This window comes from Atta cephalotes, assembly GCF_000143395.1.
Source record: "Atta cephalotes unplaced genomic scaffold scaffold00019, whole genome shotgun sequence".
NCBI lineage: Eukaryota > Metazoa > Arthropoda > Insecta > Hymenoptera > Formicidae > Atta > Atta cephalotes.
Window position 1 is genome coordinate 5,241,677 of NW_012130083.1, and position 26,764 is coordinate 5,268,440.

Consider the following 26,764-nt stretch of genomic DNA (forward strand, 5'->3'; position numbering starts at 1 on the left):
TATATATATATATATATATATATATATATATATATATATATATAGATATCTGACACTGATAGAGAGATCTAAAAGGAAGTATTTAATAATATCTCGTGTTAAGTAGAAAAATAGATGATGTATTAATAAATGTATATATAAATGTATAGATAAATGTATATACCTGTTCTTTATAACACTTTATTTCTTATCTATATAAGATAATAATAGAGTCTCTCAAAAAGGAGAATGTTAAGTTTTTGCTATTCTTCGATCAAAATAAAAAAATTCCAAGATGTACAGATTATATATTATATTAAAGAGTAACTCAAACGGAATAGCTTTTTATTATGTAATTTGTACATCTCGGAACTTTTCATTTTGACCGAAAAACAGTTTCAATATCCTCCTTTTCATATCCCTTTTTAATTCCGATTTTAATTCATAAAACAAATTTATAAAATTCATAAAACAAATAGGAAGAATCTTGCCAAAAATAAAAATCTTTTCGTGATTATTTTATCATAAGTACATGAAGGAAAGATTTATTACCGTTTGCCTCATATATATTTTAAATTATGTATTTGTTGTATTAATAGGAATGCTCGTAAATTTAACCAGAAAGGTACAAATCAAATGTAATTAAATTTATCAAATATTCTAGTTGAGATAACCAGAATTCTTATTTATATAATTAAAATTTATCTTTGTATTTCTTGTTGATACAACCAGAACATTTTTCTCAGTGTAATGTAAATTAATGGACAATTTAAATGATATATGAAATTATAAACAAACCTTTATTTACATTGTCAATGTTTTCGTAATGCTAATTTACTTATGCTATAAAAGTGTTTATATGGAGTATGTTTTGACGAGAGTACTACATTATCGCGAACATTGTTACAACTCGAACATATACCGCGAGTGTCTCGTTAATTTGTCCCGGCACACCGGGAAAACCGTGCACGCCCACAAGTCGGTCATGAACGAGCGTGAACGCGAGTTCGCAAGTTGCTCGCACGAGTCGTTCTTTGGTCGTTCACGACGACGCATCCTTTGTGTGTGAGAGAGAGAGAGAGGGAGAGAGAGAGACAGAGAAAAAGAAATTGGTAAATATTTTTCACAGAAAAGAAATTCTTGAGAATTAATGGTGAATCGCGAGAGTCTATCGCAGAGTAGTGCATTCTTTTCTGTTTCCTTAAAAGAAGAATAGAAACGGAAACATTTCTATTTGCTTTGTGTCGAAATTGCGGTGAGTTTAACTGATCGTCGAGAAAACACTACGAAGCGAACTGCTTTAAACCAAGTGATCAATCACTTGGTTTAATCTAATAGTAATTATTTTAAATTTTTTATTGCATTTTGCAAAATAACATTTTATTTTTATTATATTTTATTTAACCCCACACATTAATTATCACTCAATTCGATTATTGCGATTTATAAATGTTACTATTCTACATGAAAGTTGAGCAACTTGACTTGTCGCGATTAATTGAAAGTGGTCCATATTTTTTATCCATTTTTAGCAAGCTATATTTTTAAACGATAAATCGGTTTTTTAAAAAAATGAAAATGATTGAAACAACTAAGAACATTCGCAAAGCATAATTGGCAAAAAATTTGGAAAGTAAAACAAATCTCTCGGAAATAATATCTTAACGTTACAAGCATTTAGCGTTTTTAAATATTAATTGATAAAGTAATAATTAATTAATTGTATATGCGTGTGTGTATTTAACTCGGTTAGTCTATTTGATCCAAAATGTAATTTATTTTCTGACTAATATTTTATTAAAAATTTTTTTCTGATATTTACGATGATTTCTTCTGTTAAGATTTTTTTCTATGAAAATTTTTAAAACTTTTTTATGATATTGACACAAATGATAATATTAAATTTAAACAAACCAGGGTTAATATATTGCTGCCATATGTCAAATCAAATATTTTCCATATATGACATACATAAATGCTTGATAGTAATAATAATAATTAAAATAGTTTTTTTCAGAAAATTTATCGTCGCTATATATCATCGCTTTATTATTCTTATACTAACTTTTACGTAATAATCTCTTCTTCACACGATGAACCGATTTTTCTTCGCATTAAATCCATACAATTACGTTTTAACATTAGTTTACAATTTTCCTTGTTTTCTTTAATCTAAAATCTGAATTCTTATTTTCTCTTTTATTTCCTCTTCCGAGAATTTTTCTAAATTTCTTCGTTAGTTATTATTATCTTCTTATACTTTTCTGTTCTCTTTCTTTCTTTCCTTTCTCCGATCTCTTTTTTTTTTTATTTTTATTTTGTACAACTTTGTTCTCACAATGTAATGCAAGGGAATATAAGGCACTGCGGAAAACAAATTTTGTGTCGCTTTATTTTCTGCCGCGCAGATTCTCAGCGCACTTTTTAATGATGCATAACGAGGTGCGTTTTCGCGATCGTCTCTGGTCGCATCCAGGGCACGTATCTTGCCTTATTGGTGCAACGCCATTGAATTGCCTTCGCTGCACAATCGTCGGCTGACGCATTGCGATTATGCAAGTCGATGTTGATCTCGCGCCCGCAATTTCATCCCGGGCGTTTCATCTTTCCTCCCCGCGATTCCTTCTCTTTTCTTCGATTTTTTATTCTTGTTCTCTTTTCCCTCCCATTTTAATTTCTCGTACGAGATCGATTGATCGTCTCCAGTTTCGCAATTCGATCAGAAGACTCAAGGCCTCCGCTTTTCGTTTTGCTTTATCGCGAGATCTCGTGGAAAGAATATGCAGCGTGAAAAGAATTGTCAGTAACCACTAAAATTTTAAATAAAGAGGAACGTCTTAAATGTCAAAAAATTAAAATTACATATATATTTTTAATTATCTAAAATTAGTAATTTAATGAAGAATATAAATTAACTCTTACAGATTGGTTTCTTATTTCAGTTATTTCAGTCTCGATTCTTATTTCAAAATCGTCTTAATATTTTAAAGAGTCATTCTGTGATCGGTTTATAATATTTTAAGACTGTACTTAAGGTGATCTTTGATATAAAAATTGACTACACACGATTTTCTGTCCTTTAACTTTACACATAATGAATTGTTTATATCTCGCGAATTAATTTTCATCACTTTTACAAAATTATAAAAAGTATTAATATGATTCTTGCATATGCTTTAACATCTTTAGAAAGTATTTGTAAAGCTGTGTATTAAAAAAAAAGGAAAGAATAGAGACCATTATTCAACCAGGTGTTCCTAGTATTTCAAAGAAAAGAAATGCGTAGGATATGAATGACCTAATCGAGTTTTTTATAAAAAAAAAATGGTTTGAGTAATTTTTGAATTGTCAGCTGTGAATATATTTTTAAAATAATTTATAGAAATTATATAAATTTTAGACATAATTATAGTCAAAGTTTTCTATGCAATATTAACAAAAAGAAACATCAAAATAAAAGGATAACTCTTTTATTGTAATTGATTACAGTTCAGTGTTATTGAGCATTGTAATTATTGAATATTTTATCAATTTATTATGCGATTTGTGGTAGCGTTACTGATTTTCCAATCGCTCGTATCTGATTAGCTGATGATTTTTCTTGTCGGACAAGGACTCAATTATAACCGCAATGGAAAAATAAAGAATATCTATGGCAGTGGCGCCTCGCACTGACGCAATCATCGTCGGTATGGTGTTCTGTGGTAACTGTGACACCATCGGCTAAATATGGAGAGATAAACGATTTATGAGCACGTATGCGGGGACATGTTCATTTCGGGCTGCTTTACTGTTTGCCTGTTTGTATGCTATTGAAGCCGGTTTTAAGGCCATCCATTCGAATTCCGCGGTCTGACGAAACTCCTATTAGTATTATTTACCTTCGGTAAATATGAAAAACGTGGGCACGTGTATAATATCTATGAGAATGGTAGCATGTAAGTAATGTACAACGCGCTCGTTTCACGTGTTCCGTGAATGTATAGAATATCCAATTATGTATATATACATATATTTTTTGTTCAATTAAATTGTGTTTACTTGCACAATGTTTTGCATAGTCGGGCAGATAAAAATCACTAAATGTTGTCATTGAGGTAACATTTACTGTTTAATCATGTCATAATCTCGTTATAATGCGGGATGAATTACATGTAACAACTATAACGACACCTCTCTCTACTAGCTATTAACCTTGTTTACGTATTGTTACGCATGAGAGATCAAAGTGCCCGTATATCCAATGGCAGCCTCTTATACAGCCATTCTTACAGCCATCGTATTGAGTGATCGAGGTACTTGACACCCTGTTAACCCTGCAAAACATAAATGTGAGATAATCGATGAGTTACGGTAATTCGGTAATATGCCCGGTGGGTTCATTAAAAGTTCAACTAGAAGATCAAACACATTTTATTTATACTATCCAAAAATTGAAATGGAAGAATTTTGAAAGATAATTTTGTAAAATTAAAAGCTTTTTAGATATATGTAATGCGATTACGATGTTTATGCTTTTTTTTTTGATGTTATAAAAGAATATTGCAAGAATTTTTACGGAATTTCAAGCAAATATTAAAAGTGACGTCAGCTTGATGTAGAAATCTAATTGTGAATGAATGATTTTGCGGGAAATTTTTTGAAAGTCTATTACTTTTAAGACAATTCTATTTATTAAATAGATTTTACATAATTAATTAGTAATGTTTTATAATATAAAAAAATAATGCAAGATATGTATCAGAATTAATGTAAAAACGATTAATCATATGAGATGTATAATTCGCGGACGAATCATGGCGCCACGATTACGCGTCAGATCACGTCGGTGTATATTAATTAATCATGATCAACACGCTCGAATCAAAAAGTACAGTGTATTCTGTCATCAGATATCATCGTGCGCACGTCCCGTATGGCTCTAATAATCGTATATACTGCAAGGTTTCTAATAGATTATTATGCGCACACTGAAAAACATTTCTGCAGGTTAAAAATGAACGAATCGGAAGATTCTGATCATATTAATTAGATTTCTAGTTATCTCATTTAGAATTATAATACATTCAACCAAAATTCTAATTAATGTCAGATTCTTTCTAGTACAGCGCATCTGAATTTCGGGACGAACTTTAATAACAGAAATTCTTTCGAAATTTATGCAGTTTCTCTTTGAAATTTAATTATTGTAAAATTCGCATTCTTTCATTTTTATTATTTTTTTTTAACATTGTAATTTAAAAAAATAATATGAATACAAAGAATATAATATTAGACTCTAAAGAGAGTGCAGCAAATTATATCAATATAAATGCTTATAAGCACCTGCACTGAATGTTCTTGTTTATATAGATTTTATTAGATATGTATTAATAATAAATAAATAGCAATAAATGTTTCAACTTACAATTTTGGATTCAAATATTCTAAAAAGTAAGCTATTTAGAGCCAAACGCTGGGTGATTTTTGAAGAACCAATATATATTTGTCAAATACAAAATCAATTATACGTTTCGATCTTTAATTTAGTTATCTTCACTGAGATCATCGATGATAAAATAAAAATAAAAATAAAAATTATTAAAGTTGATTCCTTACGATAAACATGCAGCTGTACGAAATAGACGGGGATGTACAAAACCCATGTACTCTCTGACAACATTTTCAAAAATTATGTGTTTGACAGCGTACTACAATAAAGCATATTCGTAAGAATTATATAAAAATTATATCTGACGTTAATGTGAATCAAATTGTATGCCTTCCAACATAACATATAATTTTAACAATTATACTACATAATTAATTTAATCTCTGATGTTTATAACAAAGAATATGTAATATATTTTATTGAAATTGTGGGGATACAGGTAGGCATACAATTTGATTCAAAATCATTCATTCACAATTAGATTTCTACATCAAGCTGACGTCACTTTTAATATTTGCTTGGAATTCCGTAAAAATTCTTGCAATATTCTTTTATAACATCAAAAAAAAGCATAAATATCGTAGTCGCGTTAAATATATCTAAAACTCTTTTAATTTTACAAAATTATCTTTCAAAATTCTCGCATTCAGTATAAAAATAATAGATAGTATAAAAATAAAATGTGTTTGAGTTTCTAGTTGAACTTTTCTCATATGTTTGTGGTGCGCACGCTGATTATTCAATTGCCATGAGCATATGGGACCTACAATTTTAATGCCGATTTCGAACGGCGGATTTTTCGAGAAGTATTTCCGTTAGTAAGGATACTCTTGGGAGGTTGCCGGCCTTTTTCGAGAGGAGACACGAGCGTAAATATTTTGGTTTCTACTGGGATCGAACTCTGGCATGATCAGTATGCACTGTCTGCCAGTTGAGCAAAACTGTAATTCAATTAATAATTACAAATTGCAATGTAATTCTTAATACAATTAGTAATTATATTTCGTAACTGCTATTAATTGCTGAAAACAATTAAATGAATTCATTAATTCAGCAATTAATAATTACGAAATATAATTACTACAATTGTATTAAGAATTACATTGCAATTTGTAATTGTTAATTAAATTACAGTTTTGCTCAACTCTGATCTGCTATGCCAGTTCGCGATCGGACATATGTATATATAAATTCACAGAATCATACAACTTAGGATCCAGTTAGATCATTTAAAGATCATTTGATTTCTATAGGTTATTCTCATATATCTACTGATTCTATAAGGTATTTCTCATATATCTACTGATATCCTACCTACTAAGATCCCACAAGATATAATATTGTTTAAATTATTTTAATGTCATTTTAAAAAATTTTAATAACATTTTAATGAGATTGAGATGAAAATAAAGACCGAAACATTCCCATTTGTCTGTACCTTTATTAATTCAGACATTTCAGATCAGGGCACCGTCGACCAGCCGATCACGGACGGCCGTTCGCGCGTCATTGAGAGCGACGCAATGTGCGCGTAAAAAGGCGCATTAAATGCAGATTGCATGGCGATAAAATCGTCGGGATACATAATGCCTGTCTCGGCCGCGGTGGCGGCGGTTGCGACCGCGTAATCGCGATTTCATCTCGTTGAACAGAGGCTCCGACCCACGCGACCGACCTACTACGACAAGGCACGCGCCCACGCGCTTTTCCATAAGTAATTAATTAAATCACGAATCGCCACGATACCCGGACATACCAGCGACTCCTTTTGCGGAGTTTTTTTCACGCCGCAGGGACATCGGCGAGATGAAATGAAAGAAGAATGATGAGCTTTGTGTTGTCACAAGGCAAGCTCTTATACAAGAAATCCGTGAAATCAGAAATTACAACGCGGAAGTTGTGAAGTAGTTAAGAGATGAGAAATTCGTGAATTCATGAAAATTATAAATATTTAAAATATGAATTATTCGTGAAATATAGGGAAATACAGCTGAATAGAAATAAACTCTATTACGATTATTAAGATAAGTAGGCGTTTCTTTTCTTTCTAATTTATTAAAATAACATGTTACGATTAAACGGTCGTTCCATTAAAAAATATTTCGCATGACTGCATATATTGCATTAGAAATCGCCAGATCTTATCGGCGTCATTTGAACACTCCCTGACTCGCCATTAATGATTCGTTTACATAAGTCTCTGTCTTGACTCGATTGTGATCAACTTCCGATACCAATTATTACAACGACAATTATAGGACCAAGCCCTGATCTGATTCGCGCCGAATCACCTCTCGCTGTTTCCTTTTTAACATCGCTTCATAATAATTAGTAATTAACTTAGCGCATTATTAATTAACTTTGCAACTTCGCACTAGCGTCATCACGTGTTCCCAGATTTATTATCAACTCACAGACAACACATACAATACAAATTAGCCTTGAAAAAAAATAAAATTACGTAAAATAAAAGAAAAATATGTAAAATGATAAAGAATTATTAAATTAAAGTGATCAGAGATATTAATTGTATTATATTAAAATTAATTATACGTATGTGTTGTATTCATATTATAATTTTTAATTAATTATTAATTTCTGAATTTAATATCCAGATATCGTTGAAATTATTTATTAGCTTGCACGTAGACTAATGTTAATTTGCTGTTATAACTGTATTAAATCATAGCGATTCGTAATACATAAATTATTATTAAAGCGATAATTACCAATTAAACTAGGACAAAATTTGAATTGAATGATGCACTCTCGACTACGGCAAAGTGAAATGTTTTTTTGCACCGAAATATACTCCATTTTCTCCTTTTGTTTTTCGTTTTGCTATGATTTGCGTTATTTTGCATGACAACGGCAGATCAGATGGAGCCTCTCTGGGAATCGCACGGTCGTCAAATAAACGAGGCTAGCTTGCGAAGAGGGTCAGGTAAGCCGTATTTAATGAAGTTTTTCTTGAAGCCTACTCGAAGATCGCAATTCGTAAAGCTATTTGCAAAAAAACAGCGAATGATCTTTTATAATCAATGGAAATTTATTTTGCAGAGCTAATAAAATTTAAAATTAATATCATCTGTTAGATATTCGTATATTTGTTCGAGATTTTGAATATTTTATATTTTTTGAATTGTATTTAAGTACGTAAACATACATGTCTTTCAAATTTAGACTTTAGTGAAATACGAAATTAGTTAGTTTTCACGATAAAGGATATGTGTGAATTTTTTGTGAGTATAATTGTATAAGTTTGTAAATATTATTGGTCTGTAATAATATGTGTTATATCCTCTTGTATTGTATTAATGATTTTGCCTTGTGTTATATTATTATAAAAAGGTAGTGTGATACTTACATATAGTATGTTACACATATTTTACACATGTGCATGCATAATATAATTTGCAATAATATGAATTATAACTAACGTATTACATATCTTGAACATTAAGGATGTTCCATAATTAATTGAATATTTTTTGAATCTTCAACTAAGTTAGAATAAATTTCTTAGCAAATAATTTAAATATTTTAAAAGAAGTTATTTACAGTAGTTATTTATTTTTTGTTTAACATTGTTAAAATGACTTCAATTAATCGATAACCAAAGCCAAAACTAAAATTCTTTTAAAGTAAAATTTCCTTTTTATTCGTTAATTATTTGATGATTGAATATAAATAGTTCGATAATTTCAGCTAAGTGAAAAATCTATTGTATTTTAGAAATTTTTTAAAGTTTAGTGAAAATCAAGATTACAAGTTGTCGAACATTTTATATTTATAGGTCAGTATCGAATCATTAATTTTATTATAATACGTCCTGCGTCGTGCGATTTATTTATCTTTAATTTTTCTCCGAAAATTTGAAATCGTAGCGTAGTTTAGCGTTGTTAATAGTCGATATTTCAAAGAGAATCCTCTTTAATCCCGCGTAGATACCAGCGTTGTTCTAACCGAAGACACAGACAGCTTTAAGATTGGTGATCGAGTATGGGTTGGTGGCACGAAGCCAGGCACAATTGCTTATATCGGCGAGACCAAATTTGCTCCCGGAGACTGGGCAGGAGTCGTCCTGGATGAGCCCATCGGTGAGGAACATCGTAACGATCCTAGTCAATCGTATGAATTATAAAGATCCGAGAATCAATTTTGAAGAATGCGAGCCGATTCTCAAATTTAAAACATCATATTTGTAAATCATTTTCCTAACCAATCAAAATTATCCAGATTATACTATACTTAACTGAAGTCTTATATACAAAGTTCCATTAATCGCGAATGAAAAAAGGATTTTTGATCAGCAATGACAAGAGAGATCGGCGGAATTCAGAGACAGAAGATAGATGAACTGTAAGTTCTCGAACATTAAACTTCAGGAAAGAACGATGGTTCAGTGGCGGGTAGCCGGTACTTTCAATGCGAACCGAAGAGGGGGATCTTTTCGAGGCTCACCAGACTCACCAGGTTGCCGTTGAGCGATCATCAGACGAGCTTGATCATGACGCCAACAACGCCACCCGATAGCTCTAGGGGTGGCTTTGTCAGCAAATCCATGTCGTCTTCATTGAGTAAGGATCGCTACAAGAGATACTCGCCACGCCCGTAGACTTCTAATTAGCGCTGCACATTCGAACGCACGCCAAACGCCGTCTACAGATTTTACTTAGTTTCTTGCCCCTTAACTCTTTCGCCTCCCTCCCTATGAGAAAAGAATATTTATTCTTTTCTTACATTCGATCCAAAATATCGAATGAAATAATTTTATTTTCTATAGTAAATATTGAATCCTTTTTTTAAAACAGGATATTTATTTTTTTAAGCAGATTATATCATTGGATTTACATAATTTATCATTGCTATCATTTAACATTTAAAAACTTTTGCTGAGAATTTCTATTCGGATGATAATTGAGATAAGAAATATTTTATATAAAAAATTAGATATAATAGTTATATCTATTACATAGAACTAACACACCATATAACGAAATTATCATTGAAATTAAACGACAAAAAAAGTGAAGCGAAAGAGTTAATCGTAATTGATGCTATGTTGTACCTAGAGGCTTAAAGAGCACAAATTACTTTTTTAATTACTTTGCATTATTTTAATTACGGCATTATTTTAATTGCGATAGTGCTTGAACGCTCTTTACTATGGAAAGCATGATTAAGTAACGATTTGATGTAATTTTTTATTCAGTCAGCATGTAACGGAAATAATTTAGTCTCGTTAGTATGTAGTGACTTAGGTAGTAGTGTAGTAATTTAAGATTTTTTTATTTAATTTTCATGTAATAATAATTTAATTTCGTAAATAATGCGCTTAGCAATAGAAAAGTAGAAAATATATTGAACAAACGTTATCTACAGATGTTCGTATTTATAAAAGTGACGGAGCAGTTTAATATTTTTAGAGGCAGTAAAAGAGGTTAGATCTAATCTCGAGAGTAATAATTTTATCAATTGAATAAACAAATTGATACGTAGGAAATGTTTTTAGGAATTTATTCTCGTTATCTTATAAAATAGAGAAGCAACTAATTTTTTTTAATATATAATAAAAAGAAATATTTTATCTTGTGGAAAATCAATTAATTGAAAAAACAATAGATATATAAAAAACAGAAAAGGAAAATGTAATAAAAAATATGAATATAGGGAGCAATATGTATTTATAAAAATATAGATTTAGCTTTAATAGAACTTAGAAAAGAAGAAAGAAAAATATAATTTGACCTTCACATATATAAAAACTTAGAAACGATCTAGCTTTATCGTCAAGTAGAAAATAGATATTGTGTAATTTTAATAGAATAGACCCAGCCTCACTCGTGGTTTCTTAACCGGTGTGAATGATATGTAATAATGATCGTGCATCGCTGAAAACTGTGAATGCAGATACATCGACGACAAGTCTGTCGTCCACAACGCAAAAGGGCGAACTGAGGATAGGTGATCGGGTGATAGTGTCGTCGAGCCAAGGCAGCAAAACCGGCATACTCAGATATCATGGCCTCGCGGAATTCGCTGCGGGTGAATGGTGCGGTGTGGAACTGGACGAACCGATCGGCAAGAATGACGGTTCCGTCAATGACAAAAGGTGTGCATCCTTTCCATTGAATATCGGTAGCACCTTGATACAAGAAAAAAAAATAATATCAAACTCGCCTCAGATTTCTGATTATTTAAAGCAATCCTGAAGTTCTTAACCGCTCCCAGAAAATCAAAATGTTTATATTAAGAGCGTATTACATTTAAGTATGACTTGATAAAAAATTCTTTTTCTCACTTCTCAGAATTTTATATTGCGTTTTATTAAACATTATTAATGAATTTAATCTTCTGCCGAAATGATGTAAAATCCAGGAGATCCTTGAAATATATGATTAAGGTATTGATTAAGGTCCAGGTTTTTATAATGTATGGTTACTTAATGTATGATTAAGATTAAGAAATTCATGAATGAATTTTATTGATAAATTTCTTTATATCTTTAACTTTTAGATAAGCATGTATTATAAAAATGGGCCTAAATGTCATTCATCAATTTACTTCGTCTGACATCAGGTTCTCAAAATATAGAGATTGCTATAGAGATTTTTAATTTTTTATTTTTCCATAAGAAAGAGGAGAATTTTTATTTCTGATATGACGCCCAATGACATCGGGAACTTCAGAGTTTTCTTCTTTAATTTGTTTTTGTTAACGTTCTCACGACTAAAACTTGATGAATGACATCACAGCATTCGCGAAAATTTGCGAGGCATGATCTTCGCTTACACTTGAGACTCACATTCCTAAGATCCCGCGGAACTAACCCACCCGTTGATCCAGATACTTCGAGTGCTCGCCCAAGTACGGCCTGTTTGCGCCCGTGCACAAGGTCAGCAAGTCGCCGTACAACAAGAGGCCTTCCCTATGCGTGGTGCACAAGCCGAGCGGTGCCGCCCTCAATGCCAGCCTTCAGAAGAAAAGCGGCTCCCGCGAATCGCTCGCTTCCAGCCTCGTCTCGAGCGTCGCCAGCGCGAGAATAAGCACTACGAGCGGAACCACGGCGAGGGTAAGGTTCACCATGCCGGAATAAGGGGATGACAGGATGTGCAGCTATATCTCGCAGCTCGCCGCTAATATTGTTGGCTCCCTAGTTTAGCCGTAGAATGTATTATTCTTGTCGTTCTTGTTGGTGCTGGGCAATTGACCCTTAAGTCTTCTTCTTTGAGATACGAGCGAGAATCTCGATTACGACTGTGATTCTTCTGTAAATCAGTGGTAAATGATTATTTTCATATGAAGGATTCGGCGCGATGAAGGTTTTTTTATTGCATTAAAGGAACTGCAAATGATTGCGTTTGCGAAAAATTACAATGTGTGCAAAAATTATGAGAAATATTATTATTTTATTTTATTTTAATTATGAAAAGCACTCAATATGAAAATGATTTTATTTATCGTGACTATAGGAAGTTAAAGTTGCATATATAAAAAAAGTGAATCTTATGTAGATTATTCTGTCTTACAATTTCGATCTCATTTTTGGAACGCTTTAAATTCTTAAATCATTGAATTCTAAATTTTTGTTTTTAAAAATTGAAGATTTAACTCATTCCTTTATTTAATTCATATTTAAATATTTCCCTTGTGAATTATGATGGATTCAGTCTCTTATTGCAATGAATCCTTTTACGGAGTTACTTAAGGGTTAATCCCGCCCTAAATTGTAGTGATTGCCTGTCGCTTTTTAGGCAACCTATTTTTTTTTCTTTAACACTGACTCTTTAATCAAAACTTGTAACTTATTGTTAGCGTGATTTTGTGACATTGATTATTATTTAAAATTGCACGATTTATCTTTTTTTTTTCTTTTGTGTTTCCGTTACATCTCAATATTCCAGAGGCCTGGCATGCGCACGTCAACACCTGCACGAAGTTCATTGCAGGTGAGATCGTAACTCTGATTACTCCTGATTAATTAATTGTTCTCGTCAATTAGAAGCGATCATCGATAAGTCATCTCGCTATTCTCCCATCGACTGTTTCCCGATTAATTCGTACACCCTGTAGAAATGGATGTGTAGATATAGATTAACAAGTGCGTTATGATGTGAATGTACATTAATTAAGATAATTAGCGACGTTTAGTTGATTAGCAAGACTCGATTATTAATGGTTGCCGACTGCGATTTTATTTATTTATTATTTGCCGTTAATTTATTGTTATCGTCGTTGATTACTTATAGCGATCTTTGTATATAATGTTAATAAAATCCCACGTAATGTCCCTTCCTCGTAATGTTCCTTCCTCTGGCTTCTAGGTGAGTATCTCTCCTACGTCGCTTTATCTACATACGCAAATAATTAACAAATCGCCGTTATTACGTTCGATTCTTCCTCGCACGAGATTATCTCAATTGTCCGATTAATTCATCTTTAAGGATTTCCCACGATATAATTGAACACAGATCGATATCTGCGTTGGCAGAGAAACGACTAGCATCATCGATTAATTAAACCCTTCCGCTTGGATAATGCGATCGATACCGATCATCGATTTATATTACTAATTGCATTCAGAACGTTGCATATCTATGCCTGTCTCGAATTATAAACTTGATGATTATGTGATCTTAGCAAAGCTGTTACATAATACGGAATGTAATGCGAATAAACGATCAATCGGAAGACATTCGTCTTATTTTTATTGGAGTTTAATATTCAATTCGAGTAGAGAGCCAGTGAATGCGTAGTATTGCTTATTTCGCTCGTTTTGTAAAAACTTATACGACGTAACAAGAAAATTGTCTATCCCTGTTTATCTCGTAATTGGTTATCAATTATTTATCTCCATTCTATCCCATCCCACGGCTTCTATAAAAATTTTTATAAAGATATATCGATATGTAAGAATTAATTAATTGCTTGATATCGCAAGTTGGCTTTCCTAGTTTGTAATAATTTATATAACGCAGACATAAAAGCATCTCGCTTTGTTCCAACCTGCTCGACAGCTGTTACAAAAATGTAAGAAATAGAAAAATAAATTGTTTTAGTTGTGCGTTTTCTTTTTGCGATAATTTTGCTGTAGATGTAATGTGGCTATTTTACTGCAATCATAATAATATTATTAAATATGAATTTGATTGGTATTTTACTTTACTGCGCGCTAATATTGCGATATAATTCCTCTTTCCTAAAATTTTTTTTCCTAAAATTTCTCGCGTCATCGCGACATTGAATTAGAATTCGGATCATACTTTTAGGAAGTTTTGAAAGAGAAGCAGCAGGAGATCGAGTTCCTGCGAAAAGAGCGGGACTTGGAACGTGAAAGAGTCACCAAGGCGGCGAATCAAGCTGACCAAGCGGAACAATCGGCGCTTTCGATTAAGCAAGAATATGATAAGGTAGATATTTACAAAACGATTGTCAAAACCGAATCGTGGCGATGGATGGATTTTCAAAGAGGGACAAGTGTTTAAAGTTGAGAGTTATGTTTCATTTTTTACGCTTTTATCTCATTTGCAGAGATTATGTAACGTTAATGGAAATATCAGATGTGATAAGTCAAACCCAATGTCTTTACGTTCTGAAGTTTTTATCCTAGTTTTAAAATTCTTCTGTCCCCATCTTCTATATTTTTTTTTTTCTTTGACATTTTTATTGACAATCAGTATCGCGAACAGATGCTGCAGACAATCAGCGAAGCGGAACTCACTGTCGCCAAGCTCATCAACGAGAAGAGTGCGTTGGCGATGCAGCTAGAAGATGAGAAACGGAAGTGTGAGGATCTTCTGTTTCGCTTCGAAGAGGAATCCGTGAATAAAGACGACATACAGGTATATATACCTATTAGGATAATTTATATATCAGTTCAAGAATATAAGTAACAATTTATCTCAGACATAATAAATGCTAATGGCTGCAGCACAGACTTTTGCATAACGTATAATGCATAGTGCATAAGGGAATAAACCAAACTCTTTGGTTGGAAACTCTTCTTTTCCATGGAATGGGAGGAAAGGAAAGATTCTGATTAGTCGATTCACTATACATTATGCGTTATGCAAAAGTCTGTGCTGCGGTCTTAAGTTTTTCATTAAAAGAAAAAAAAACATTTGGAATCCTGAGTAAGTATTCATTCATGCTATTATTTTATTTTACATATTTTGATATTAATAACATTATATATGTATATATTATATTTCAGAAAAAATGTCTATAATATTGCAATCAAATTTTTTTTCACGATTATAAATTCAAGATGTGAAAAAGAATTTCGCGATATTTTAGACGAATAATGTTTAAATTTTTGTTATATTATCCTGATTTGTTTAAATATGTACTTCCGTTCTATATAATAATAATAATAATAATAATAACAATCATAATCATAAATATCTCTTTTGTCATACTTGGAAACTTTGGATGGTATCTTTTGTAATTATTCGAAATATTATACATGCTTTCGTCATAAATGCGCAATTCGGTACACACGCGGTGGCGGGTTATAACACGTGCTTAGCTACATCGACTTGCCAAAAAGCTCGAGAATTAGCCTAATTTTTAACATCAGAATATTCTATGCAAAAATATCCCGTTCCAAATTTTATTTCAAAACTGATAATATGAATTACGGTTTATCGATGCCGATATCAAAATTATATTATACGAAAACAGAAATTTTGACTAGAAAAATTAATCTGATTAAAAATTCTGTTGATTTTTATACTTAAACAATTTTTAAGGAAAGAAAAAAGAAAGATATGGTATTTTTTTTATAAAAAAAAGAGATTGCATTCAGTTTTTCTGTTAATTCGGTGAACTTATCATTTATTTTCAGAAAGAGAGATCTGAGCAAAGAGTGAGTATCCAATGTTTCGGACCCGTGGAAGGATTGACGCAGTATTTGGGCACCGCTTGCCTAATCATCACTCTAGCTATGTCATTTTACATTTCGTCGTTCTATCAGAGATCCAACTGACGTGGAACGCGCAATAATAAGAAACGCTAAGAAACGCTATCGCTGTCTAATTTAGCGCCGGTCATACTAACAAAACTAAATTATACACTGTAACGACGTCCTAGATATCGTTAATCATCCTTTGCTTATTAATTGCGCGCTAACTTGAAATATGGAATCACGCGTGATAATTCCGCGTCGAATTTTTGAATTTGAAATTGTATAAATTGTTATTAAGTAATTTCGTTCTTCGCGATTTAATTTTAATAGATTAAAGATGATTAACTTGATCACGCTTTGCTTTGTGTAATGGAGTAATGTGAGCTTCACAAATTATTTACACGCTTTGTATGCACAAAGATATAAAAAAATGTAGGCGTGATGTACTTGTTATTTGTTATTATGTTTAATTATTTATTTATTTATTTATTTATGTAATCATTCTATGCTTTGCATTAATATTAATTTAATGCAATGTTTTTTTCATATTTTGAAGTTTATTTATATTATTTAAATTTCTTTGATTGTGATATATGTTTGTATGCACAAATGCCAAAATTGAATAATATGTTTCTTATAAATTGGGTATATATACGCGTAAAGTTGTTGATTTATTTCTTTCTTCTTTTTCTCCACGCGGTAAAATATTTATTTCATTCTCATTTCGACAGACTGTGCTTTGCATATCAGTTGTGCTTTTTATTTTTTAACATGTACGCTTTCGGGTATTAATAGGCTTTATTATTTCTTATATAATTACTGAAAATTTAAACAATGTCTCTTTTTCTTCTCGTTATTTTGTATTTAAATTATATAATACGAATGTAAATTTTAATAGTTAAATCACATCTAGTTTTATTTGACACATGTTTGTATCCTTTATTTCAATAGTAGAAAATTATACAACGAATTTAATTTTTTTTCAAGATAGTAAACAATAATTCTGATTAATTTATTATGAATTCTTTAAGTAGAAGAAACTACGATTCTTTCTTAAAATTTAAAAAATGGAAAATATTGATTGTTGTATTTTTATATTCTTCGTAATTGAGAAAATAATTGTACGTTAATACCCGAAACGAATTCGTTGTATGACTCGTATCTCCTTAGAGACTAAACAGTTGCCCTTATTACACTAGGTCATAAATACTGTAAATGAAAGCAGGATCAAAGAGCTCGAGGATGAACTCACGGTGGAGCGGCGGGAACGCATCGTTCAGATGGAACGTGACAGTACCAAACTTTTCGAAGCCGAAGAGGAATTGGCGCGACTACGTAACGAGATTAGTTGCGCGACAAACTCGCAAAATTCTCAGCTTCAAGGTATTTGCGATAGGGCATTAGATCTATGCGCGATCTGATCTTACAGCGTTTTTTATTTGCAGAACTAATGCACACTCAATATACTTTGAAGCGATTGCATGTAAATTGATGTAAAGATGTATGTTTAATAAAAATATAGGAACGAATTTAAAAAAAACCGAAATTTTCAATACATTTTATTGTGCTGTTGATAAAATATTCATTGGGCATTTTATCAATTGAGATATCTTACTTTTACATTCAGATTAGATTAGTGTACAATAGCTTTAATGTACCAGTTCTGCCAATGAAAAATACTATTAAATTTTTTAAAATCTTACGCGATTTTTCCTCTCCTTTATTCTAAAATGGGCTTTTAGATTTGAAAAGTCGTAATCAGAGCTTGGAGGAGATAAAAAATAGTCTGGAGAAAGAAATACAAGAGAAATCAGATCTGGTGAGCGAATGTGTCGAACGTATCAAGGAATTGGAGCTTGTAATGAGCAAAATGCAACAAGACAGTACGACCCACAAAGAGTCTGAGAGTCGTCTAGAGAAAGAACTGGGAACTGTCAAACAAAACTTGCAAGACAAAGAGGCAATGATGGAGAATCTGAAGCAGGAATTTGAGAGGAACACGAATATATTGAGCGAGGAGTTGCGGAAATCGAAAGAGATAATCGAAACGATGAAGAAAGAAAGTGCAAGCGAAAAGGATTCATTGCTGTCGGAATATCGACAGACTATCGAAGAGAAAGATCAATTGATTAAAGTAAAAACTGAGGAGTTGGAAAATAAATCTAAGAAGCTGTTAGAGCAGCAGAATGCAGTTCTGGAGGGCTTGAAGGCTGAGAATGTTAATCGTATCCGTGAACTTTCGGAATCTTTTGAGCAACAATTGCGAACGAAGGACACAAAAATCGAGGAAGTCTCACAGCAACTTGGTCAAAAAGTATCCGAGACTGAAAGATTATTGGCCGAATTGGTCGCTGAACGAGAGCTCTGCAGAAAGAAGGACGAAGAACTGATTAGCGCTCTACAAAAATTAGAAGGTTTGTACCATAGAAATAAAAATAAAAAATTTGAATTTTAAAAAAATTTGAATAATTAAAAAATTTAATCTTTCGGTTGTTTTCCTTATGTAGAATTTACGAGTATCGATTGACATTCTACGAGAATAACTTTCGATGAAATATTTGTGATAATCTAACATTTAATTCATTGTGCACATTATTTTGTATTTTCATAAAAATATATAATGATAAAGTATGTAACAATGAAAAATAAATTACGACTTGAAGTTTCATTGATTTTATCACAAATATTTTGCAGAGCTAAATACGAGGCTTAAATTGGCTGAAGACAGCAATAGCGTGTTGTCAAAACAAATTCAAGACTATAGATCTAAGAGTGATGACAATGTCAGGATTATTCATGAGAAGCAAAAATTGGTAAGAGTATTCTTTTTTTTTATTTCGCACAAATGAGACATTCGCAATAGTACTTTCATGGTATGTGATCAACCTAGGAGCAAGATCTAGCTAGTTTAATCGCTTCGGAGGAGGAATCCGCCGTGCAATTAAACAAATTGAGCGAGGAATTGAAAGTAAAAGACAAAGAACTCGCGGAATTACGAAATGCTACTGTGGCTCAAATAGAAGAGATAACTAAACGGTTTGAGGCTCAAATTAATGACAAAGTCAAATATATTGACGAGATAAATGCAGATGTTTCGCAAAAAGCCATGATGCTCGTTAAATTGGAGAAAGATATCGCCGATTTGAAAGCAATTATAGCGAACAAAGATGAAGAGATTAAACATCTTCTCGAGAAGACTACAGGTATAGATTTGAAGTTTGTTTAGTTCTTAATTTAAATTTGTAAACGAATGTGTGAATATAAACATAACATGGCTTGTTTTAGAATTACAAGACGCCCTCACATTATCTGAGCAAACAAAAACAAATTTGGAGAGCGAACTTCGCGTATTTGAATCAAAAATGCAGAAATTAAATGGACAAGTCGCCAGAGCGGAAGAAAAAATATCACAACTCTCGTTACAGAAGGAAAAACTGGTTAGTATAAAATAATTAGTTACTAATCTTCTCATGAATAATAAATTACTAATCCATTAAATTAATGACTAAACTTAATTATAGGAATCCGATATAGCGAGCGTGATTAGTACTTCCGCCGATTCATCAGAACAGTTGTCGAGATACAATGAGGACTTGCGAAGAAAAGAAAAGGAATTGGACCAAACTCGAGAAAAGATATTTCAAACGGAAACTGCGCTGAAACAAACTGAGGGAAAACTCTCTAATACCGAGACGGAGTTAAATAAAAATATGACATTAGTTGAGCAACTACGCTCAGAGAAATCAAATTTGGAGTCACAGATAGACAAAGCTGAAAAATCAAATGTAGATTATGTCAAAAAGATATGCGGATATAAACAAGAAATAAGTGAATTATCGTTAAAGATGGAAGAAGGTGAACGCGCAAAGATAAATTTGAAGGAAAAGTTTGACCAAGTCACCAATCTTACGGAGCAATTGACAAAGAAGGATGAAGAAATTGTCAATCTTCGTGGAGAATGCGAAACCTTGCGAAATTCTTACCAAGAAGAGACATCCTTGTTACAAAAAAAATTACGGATTTGTCGACCGAATTGTCGACTTCGTGTGATGATATTAAAGATTTGCAAAAATGTAAGAGTAAACTAGAGGCCGATCAAAGCGCGAATCGTTGGTCGATCGAGGAATTGACAGAGAAATTGAAATTCAAGTCGGACGAAACTTCAAAATTAGAGAATTTACTTCAGGAGAAAGATTCGAAACTTCAGGAAGTAGAAAATAAATTGTCGGAATTACGGAAAATGCACGATGCCTTAATTAACGATAAAGCAACTACCGATAAAAATTTAACAACATCTTTAAATACAATGACAAGTACGATAGAAGAGTTGAAGAGCAAATTGAAGGATGCTGAAGGAACGATTAAAGACAAAATTGATGAAATATCAAAGATGAGAGCAGAAACGGAAAAATCGCAGGTTCAAATAACTGAATTGAATACTACAATCTCTTCCATGAAAGAAGAACATACTCGTAATAACAATGAACTGAAGAATGCACAAGAGGCAATCACACAGACACAAAGTAAAATAAATGAATTGTCCGAGATCAAGACTGTTTTGGAGAACTCAGTGAAGTCACTGGAGAGTCAATTATCGAATTTGCACGAAGAGTTAGATAAAAAAGAGAAGCTACGAACAGAAGCAGAAATTAAGGTAAAAGAATCAGAATCTTCCAAGGAGGAAGAAATGCTGAAATTGCGGAACTCGTTAGAGTCCGAAGTTGTAACTAAGCAGAAAAAGATTGAAGACATAAATAAACAAAATAAAGAGTTGGAGGACAAGTTGCAATTAATGCAAGACATTGTTGATAAGCACACAACCAATTTAGATGATAAAGAAGCTATTATCGGTAAATTAAAGGCGCAAGTAAAAGTTCTGGAAGACGCGGAAGTGGAAAGAGTCAAGGCGGAACAACAGACACGGAACGAGGAGATCAAGTTGAAGCAGAATGAGTTGAGTGGTGCGAACAAGCGAATTTATGAGTTGCAGCATACGGTGAACACACTCGAGAAACAATTAAAAGAACAGGAAACGAAATCAGCCGATCTTGCGAAAATCATGGAGAACAACGAAAAAGAGGTGAATAAAAACGTGCAAAATTTGCAGGAGAAGTTGAATGTAGCCAAGATGGAAGAGAAGCGACTTCTGGATGAGCTAAATCGGCTAGAGAAAGAGAACAAGCAAGTCACTGCGAAATGGATGGAGGCGACGAATCAATTGAAATTGTCGCATGAAAATCTGAAGAACACGTATGACGGGACAGGCGACATGAAGCAGCACATCGTCGCGAGGGACATCGACATTACAAAACTGCAAGAGGAGAATGATACCGCAAAGAGTCAAATAGATTTCCTAAATTCCATAATAGTCGACATGCAACGTAAGAATGAGAGTTTGCTGTGTAAGATCGAGGTTCTCGAGATGGGGGTTCCCGCAAACGAGGCCGAGGACTATACTCGAAGCACGCTGGACAAACGAACAGCGGCGCCCCGTATGTTCTGTGATATTTGCGATCAGTTCGATCTGCACGAGACGGAAGACTGTCCCCGACAAGCCCAGGATTTCATGGAGAGCACCGAGAGAACGGTAAAAACTCCGAAGAAGCAATCCGTGGAAAGGCCATATTGTGAAACCTGCGAGATGTTCGGACACGATACGCGCGATTGTGACGATGCCGAAACATTTTAATATTACGTCCATAGCCTTGTTTTCTTTGCTTGCCAAATGTCTCGTAGCTATAAAAAGATCTGTTAGATTTTACAGAGTATATTTTTGTATGCCAGATTTTTTAATTGGATCTTAAATCCGAGCATAAGTTCCGCATAAAACGGGCACCTCCGAAAAACATAAAGATTTATGTTCCTTCCAAATTGCGATTTCTAATCAAATTCCTCTATAAAAGTTTCGGCAACGTATAATTATCTCCTTAGATAATTTTCTTCTAGTTGACTACTGTAGATTTGTTAACTTATTTTTAACGTAATTTATCGCCACATAATATTACAGAAATTTAATTTATAAATTATAATAGATTTTTTATTAACTGAATTACATCAGATATTTTTTATTTAATTTAATTGGAATTTGAAAAAATGGAACTATGTCGATATTGAAATAAAGATAATAATTTATTGTTACTTGTGTTTATATATACAATATATTTGAAGGGAACATACATTCGTTTTCCAGCTTTAATATCTAATTTTATAATATTTGTGGCGAATATGTCATTTTTTGTATATAATAGATATTCAAATTAACTAATTATCTCTTTATTTAATATTTATTTTCCGCGTTTCCGCGCTTTAAAAAACAGTTCCTGTAATGCACGCCGGTAAAAAGCGGAACATTGGACGTGAAGTTCTTCGATAATTAATTCACGCACATCTCTCTTCGAATATGATATTATCGAATATGATATAATACTCTCCAGTCAGAGAATCTTTATTATAGTCTTCATCTAATAGGTAAAAAAAAGAACGAAAAAGATTGAAATACATTATAAATCTTGAACATATTTGAAGCTGATTTACGAAAATATCGTGGCCTGCTGTTATCTTGCCTTCCGTTATCTTAGGGTTGAAATATATTTTCTAAGTCGATTATATTGTTGTAACATGTGATGCATTCGAGATAATGCTTTGTAGATAAGAATAAACAAAATTCACGAGAAGTATGACTAGAAATCTATAGATCCTTTATCTGTCCGGTAGATATTCTTTTTACATTATTATATAAACCGTTTTTTATAGATTTTCTTCCTGAATACGATAATATTAACAAAAATAATATTAACAAAAAGAGGATCGATAGGGAACACCTTAAAAATTGAGCATGAATATATTTGATAACAAATTTCAATATTCCCAACAAGCTACGTCATTTTGTCGTCATTTTAACGTCAGCTTGCTATCAGGGTTCTTACTTACTTTTCAAGGTGTTCCCCAAGTATCACGAATGTTTTAATAATTTTCATATTTAAGAAGAAAATCTAAAAGATTCCTTTTACTTACATTTTTAACAAAAATCGGCCTCTTTTTAATATTCTCCTTTAGCCAATGAAATGGCCATCAAATAATTTAGATTAATAAATTTTTTATTTAAAATATAAAAATAGATTATATTAATTATTATATCATAAAAATGATTGTTAAACTAAAAAACTGTACTTCATAAATATTATAAAAAATTATATTTTTATAATTGTATTTTTATATTATTATTATAGTAACAATTAAAGAATTAGTTTTGTAATGTTTCTAGAATATTACAGGTATATTGTTAATTTACCATATAAATACCCCATTCTCGCAGGCATATTGTTAATTTACATTTTCGTAATATCTCTACAATGCAATTATATCTTACATTATTCGTCTTACATTATACATCTCCGTAATATCTTATATTGCTATCTTCAATATTGCAACATTGCAGCAATATTGGCAATTTTTTTAATCTTCTATGCTGTATGAGAGCTATAAAAAAATAGAGTTATTATAATAAAACGGCGATTTAGCAAATTTTATGCAAAATAATGTTATATCTAAAATCAGAATCTTATTCCTTCCACCATAATTATAATCACTAATAAAATTGACAATGTAAATTTATAAAAATAACACGTTCTATCATTTTTTGGGTAAATCATGTTATCTATAGAAATAGATAGAAGATTCAAAATTACCGCAAATTCTATATTTTTAGTCACGTGTGTCGCGTTTAGTTTACCACCTCAATGGCTAGAAGAGACAGGTGGCGCTGAAAATCTTTTCTGTAAGGGCGACAGACAGGGGCGTTCGTCGATGAATTTGGTTTGGCGTGGGGTGGCGTGAGGGGAGTGACGGAGAAGTGTGGATCGTTGTGGATCTGGATCACGGTCAGCCAAGATGGCGAATCGCCGTGGAGGCTGAAGAGACCTTACTCGTTCCAAGTATTCGTCGTACGAGGTATTCGCGCATTCTCGTATGATTTCAGCGCGTGAAGTGGCGTAGTATGTCCTCGTACACGTTCTCGCAGAAGCTGTTCACGCCAACGCCACCCGAGCGCGGCAGCTTCCCACTGGACCATGAGGGCCGTTGCAAGAGCATCATGATCAGGTACATGCGCTGCCTGTCCGAAAATCGCAATCAGAACACGATGTGTCGCGACATCGCCAAGGAGTACCTCGGCTGCCGCATGGACCATGATCTGATGACGCGTGATGATTGGTCCAAACTTGGCTTCACCGATGAGATCAAGGATGCCAAGGAAACGTAACGTCGATATCGTTCATGAGCAGATACCCTAAGAAAGGAGGGATCATATCCTTGTCGTCGTCGTTGTCATTGTTGTCGTCTTGAGTCTCTTCGAGAGTGCCTGGTATACTTTGTTTAATCGGTGCTCTTGAAACTGTCGATTTAAATAAGATGCCATTATGATAATTCAGTGATTCAGTGTGTTCAAGCGATTATACGCACTGCCAGCCAGGTGTAACAAGGACTTCCTCTCAGAATTGAGAAAACGTAACAATAAAGACAATAGATTTAAAAAAAGACCAAGAGAGAGAGAGAGAGAGAGAGAGAACTGAACGATATTAAAAATCCGTGTATCTACCTTTTATTTTCATAAGAAAGAAAATTAAAAGTTCGGTTACATCATCTGATATCGGATCGGTCTTCTTTAACATAAAGACAGTTCTTGTAGCTTGTTATGTGGTTGGATTGTGTTGCAACCCAAGTGGCCTAAGAGAATAAATATCCCTTAAATAAATAGAGAATTCCAATATTTATTACGTTGAAAACTAAGAGTCTATCAGATTCTTCGTGCAAATTGATATAGAATAGAGGGTAACGCAAAGATAAAGAAAATGGCGAGCTCCTCCAGGAAAAGAGTATTGGTAGGTTGCACTGGTAGTGTGGCTACGATCAAGTTGCCCCAATTGGTAGAAATGCTACGACAGAATAATCTGGAAGTAAGAGTAGTTGTGACGGAGAGAGCCAAACATTTCCTAAAGGATGCTCAGCTGCCATCCGATATCCAGGTCTTATCCGACACAGTGGAGTGGGCTGCCTGGCAGGATCGTGGTGATCCAGTGCTGCACATAGATCTGGTGAAATGGGCGGATGTATTCGTGATAGCGCCATTGGATGCTAATACCCTGGGCAAAATTGCCAGTGGCATATGCGACAATATTGTTACCTGCGTGGCACGCGCATGGGATCCTTCAAAGTCACTCCTCTTCTGCCCAGCAATGAACACCAGGATGTGGGAGCATCCAGTTACAATGCCTCAAGTAAGATGGAAAGAATAGTATTAATAATCAAGCAAGGAAAAACAGTATCAAGAATATTCTTTAAAACAGCTAAATAGATAAAATATATGATCCTTTTTATATTAATTTTTAAAAGGAACAATAATCGCATATGTATACTATTCATTTAAATTGAATTAAATTAAATTTAAGATTTGTATGAAATTTCTTGAAAACCAAAAATTTTGTTAAATCCATGAAAATATTTAAAAAGTTTTAATAAACAGATGTAGAAAACAGCAATTAACGATAAACATAATTAAATTTGTTCTGTCTTCTTATATGTGGTTTTCTTTTTCTTTTTTAAATGAAAACAGTCATTTTATTTTTTTTCAGGTATCACTGCTCAAATCCTGGGGCTATAAAGAAGTGCACTGCGTATCCAAAACGTTGATGTGTGGTGATGTGGGCATGGGCGCAATGGCTGAAGTAGACACGATTGTACGATCCACTCTGCGAGCCTTGAATCCCTGGATGGATCAGTCGGATTTATGTCCCTAGCAGCGGCTGAGATCGGCCTCCTCGTGTGAGCCTCGTCGACGACCTCGCGAGTATCGATGAAGCTCTGTCACGTCGAGAGCGCGATTTCCAAAGAGATTTCCAAAGACGCGCTATGGTGCGATTCGAACATACGCTTAATAAAATATATGCCAATGTCGCTTATCTCTAACAAAAAATTGGGACGAGCCTAAGGCCCCAATCTATTGGGCCGCATATGGATTATATAATCAAGAGTTTACGTTTATCAGTGAAAATATCTATAATTTTTTTTGTTATATTATTCATCGAAAATTTTATTCTTTTGCTCTGTAGGATGAATTATCACATTATCGTGAAATCATTGTTAGTTAGAACCTAAGCTACGCAAATAGCGGAATTTGAACGCATCATGGTCGTCATATCCTTTGCTCAACCTAAAATAAATCAACCATGAGGAACAAACGAAATAATCATATTTCATCTGTCCAATTGACGTAATGCGATGTATAATAATGCTATAAAGAGAAGGAAAAAAATTCTGTTGACATATCCTAAAGTTGATCCGCTGAAATGTACAATGCTTTTGTTAAATATATGAACAATATACATATATATATATATATATATATATGTGTATATATATATATATAATAGACAAATATACAAGGTGTT

The 26,764-nt window shown here is 32.9% G+C and overlaps 3 protein-coding genes across 3 annotated transcripts in view; all 3 read left to right on the forward strand.

Annotated features, from left to right (window-relative positions):
- The window catches only part of LOC105619124 (restin homolog), a 22,897-nt gene extending 889 nt beyond the window's left edge, over positions 1-22,008 (forward strand). The window contains 16 exon segments of the mRNA XM_012200653.1: positions 8,286-8,354; positions 9,358-9,510; positions 9,799-9,990; positions 11,324-11,525; positions 12,260-12,485; positions 13,318-13,362; positions 14,683-14,823; positions 15,091-15,255; positions 16,260-16,280; positions 17,519-17,702; positions 18,062-18,733; positions 19,014-19,132; positions 19,210-19,522; positions 19,605-19,756; positions 19,841-20,330; positions 20,333-22,008. Of these exon segments, the coding sequence (XP_012056043.1) occupies positions 8,286-8,354; positions 9,358-9,510; positions 9,799-9,990; positions 11,324-11,525; positions 12,260-12,485; positions 13,318-13,362; positions 14,683-14,823; positions 15,091-15,255; positions 16,260-16,280; positions 17,519-17,702; positions 18,062-18,733; positions 19,014-19,132; positions 19,210-19,522; positions 19,605-19,756; positions 19,841-20,330; positions 20,333-22,008 (4,820 nt within the window).
- A 2,307-nt stretch (positions 22,009-24,315) lies between these two features.
- On the forward strand, positions 24,316-24,579 carry LOC105619125 (cytochrome c oxidase assembly protein COX19). The gene has a single exon (XM_012200655.1). It carries the CDS (start codon positions 24,316-24,318, stop codon positions 24,577-24,579), a length of 264 nt encoding a protein of 87 aa, XP_012056045.1.
- A 589-nt stretch (positions 24,580-25,168) lies between these two features.
- Positions 25,169-26,113, forward strand: LOC105619126 (phosphopantothenoylcysteine decarboxylase). The gene is made up of 2 exons (XM_012200656.1): positions 25,169-25,594; positions 25,949-26,113. Exons 1-2 carry the CDS (start codon positions 25,169-25,171, stop codon positions 26,111-26,113), a joined length of 591 nt encoding a protein of 196 aa, XP_012056046.1.
- The last annotated feature ends 651 nt before the right edge of the window (positions 26,114-26,764 follow it).

What these genes read in the sequence shown, in the direction of transcription:
- LOC105619125 (XM_012200655.1), top strand. Translation starts at nt 24,316, where the DNA reads ATGTCCTCGTACACGTTCTCGCAGAAGCTGTTCACGCCAACGCCACCC.
- LOC105619126 (XM_012200656.1), top strand. Translation starts at nt 25,169, where the DNA reads ATGGCGAGCTCCTCCAGGAAAAGAGTATTGGTAGGTTGCACTGGTAGT. An exon ending in ATCCAGTTACAATGCCTCAA is followed by an intron (nt 25,595 to 25,948) that starts GTAAGATGGAAA and finishes ATTTTTTTTCAG; the next exon opens with GTATCACTGCTCAAATCCTG.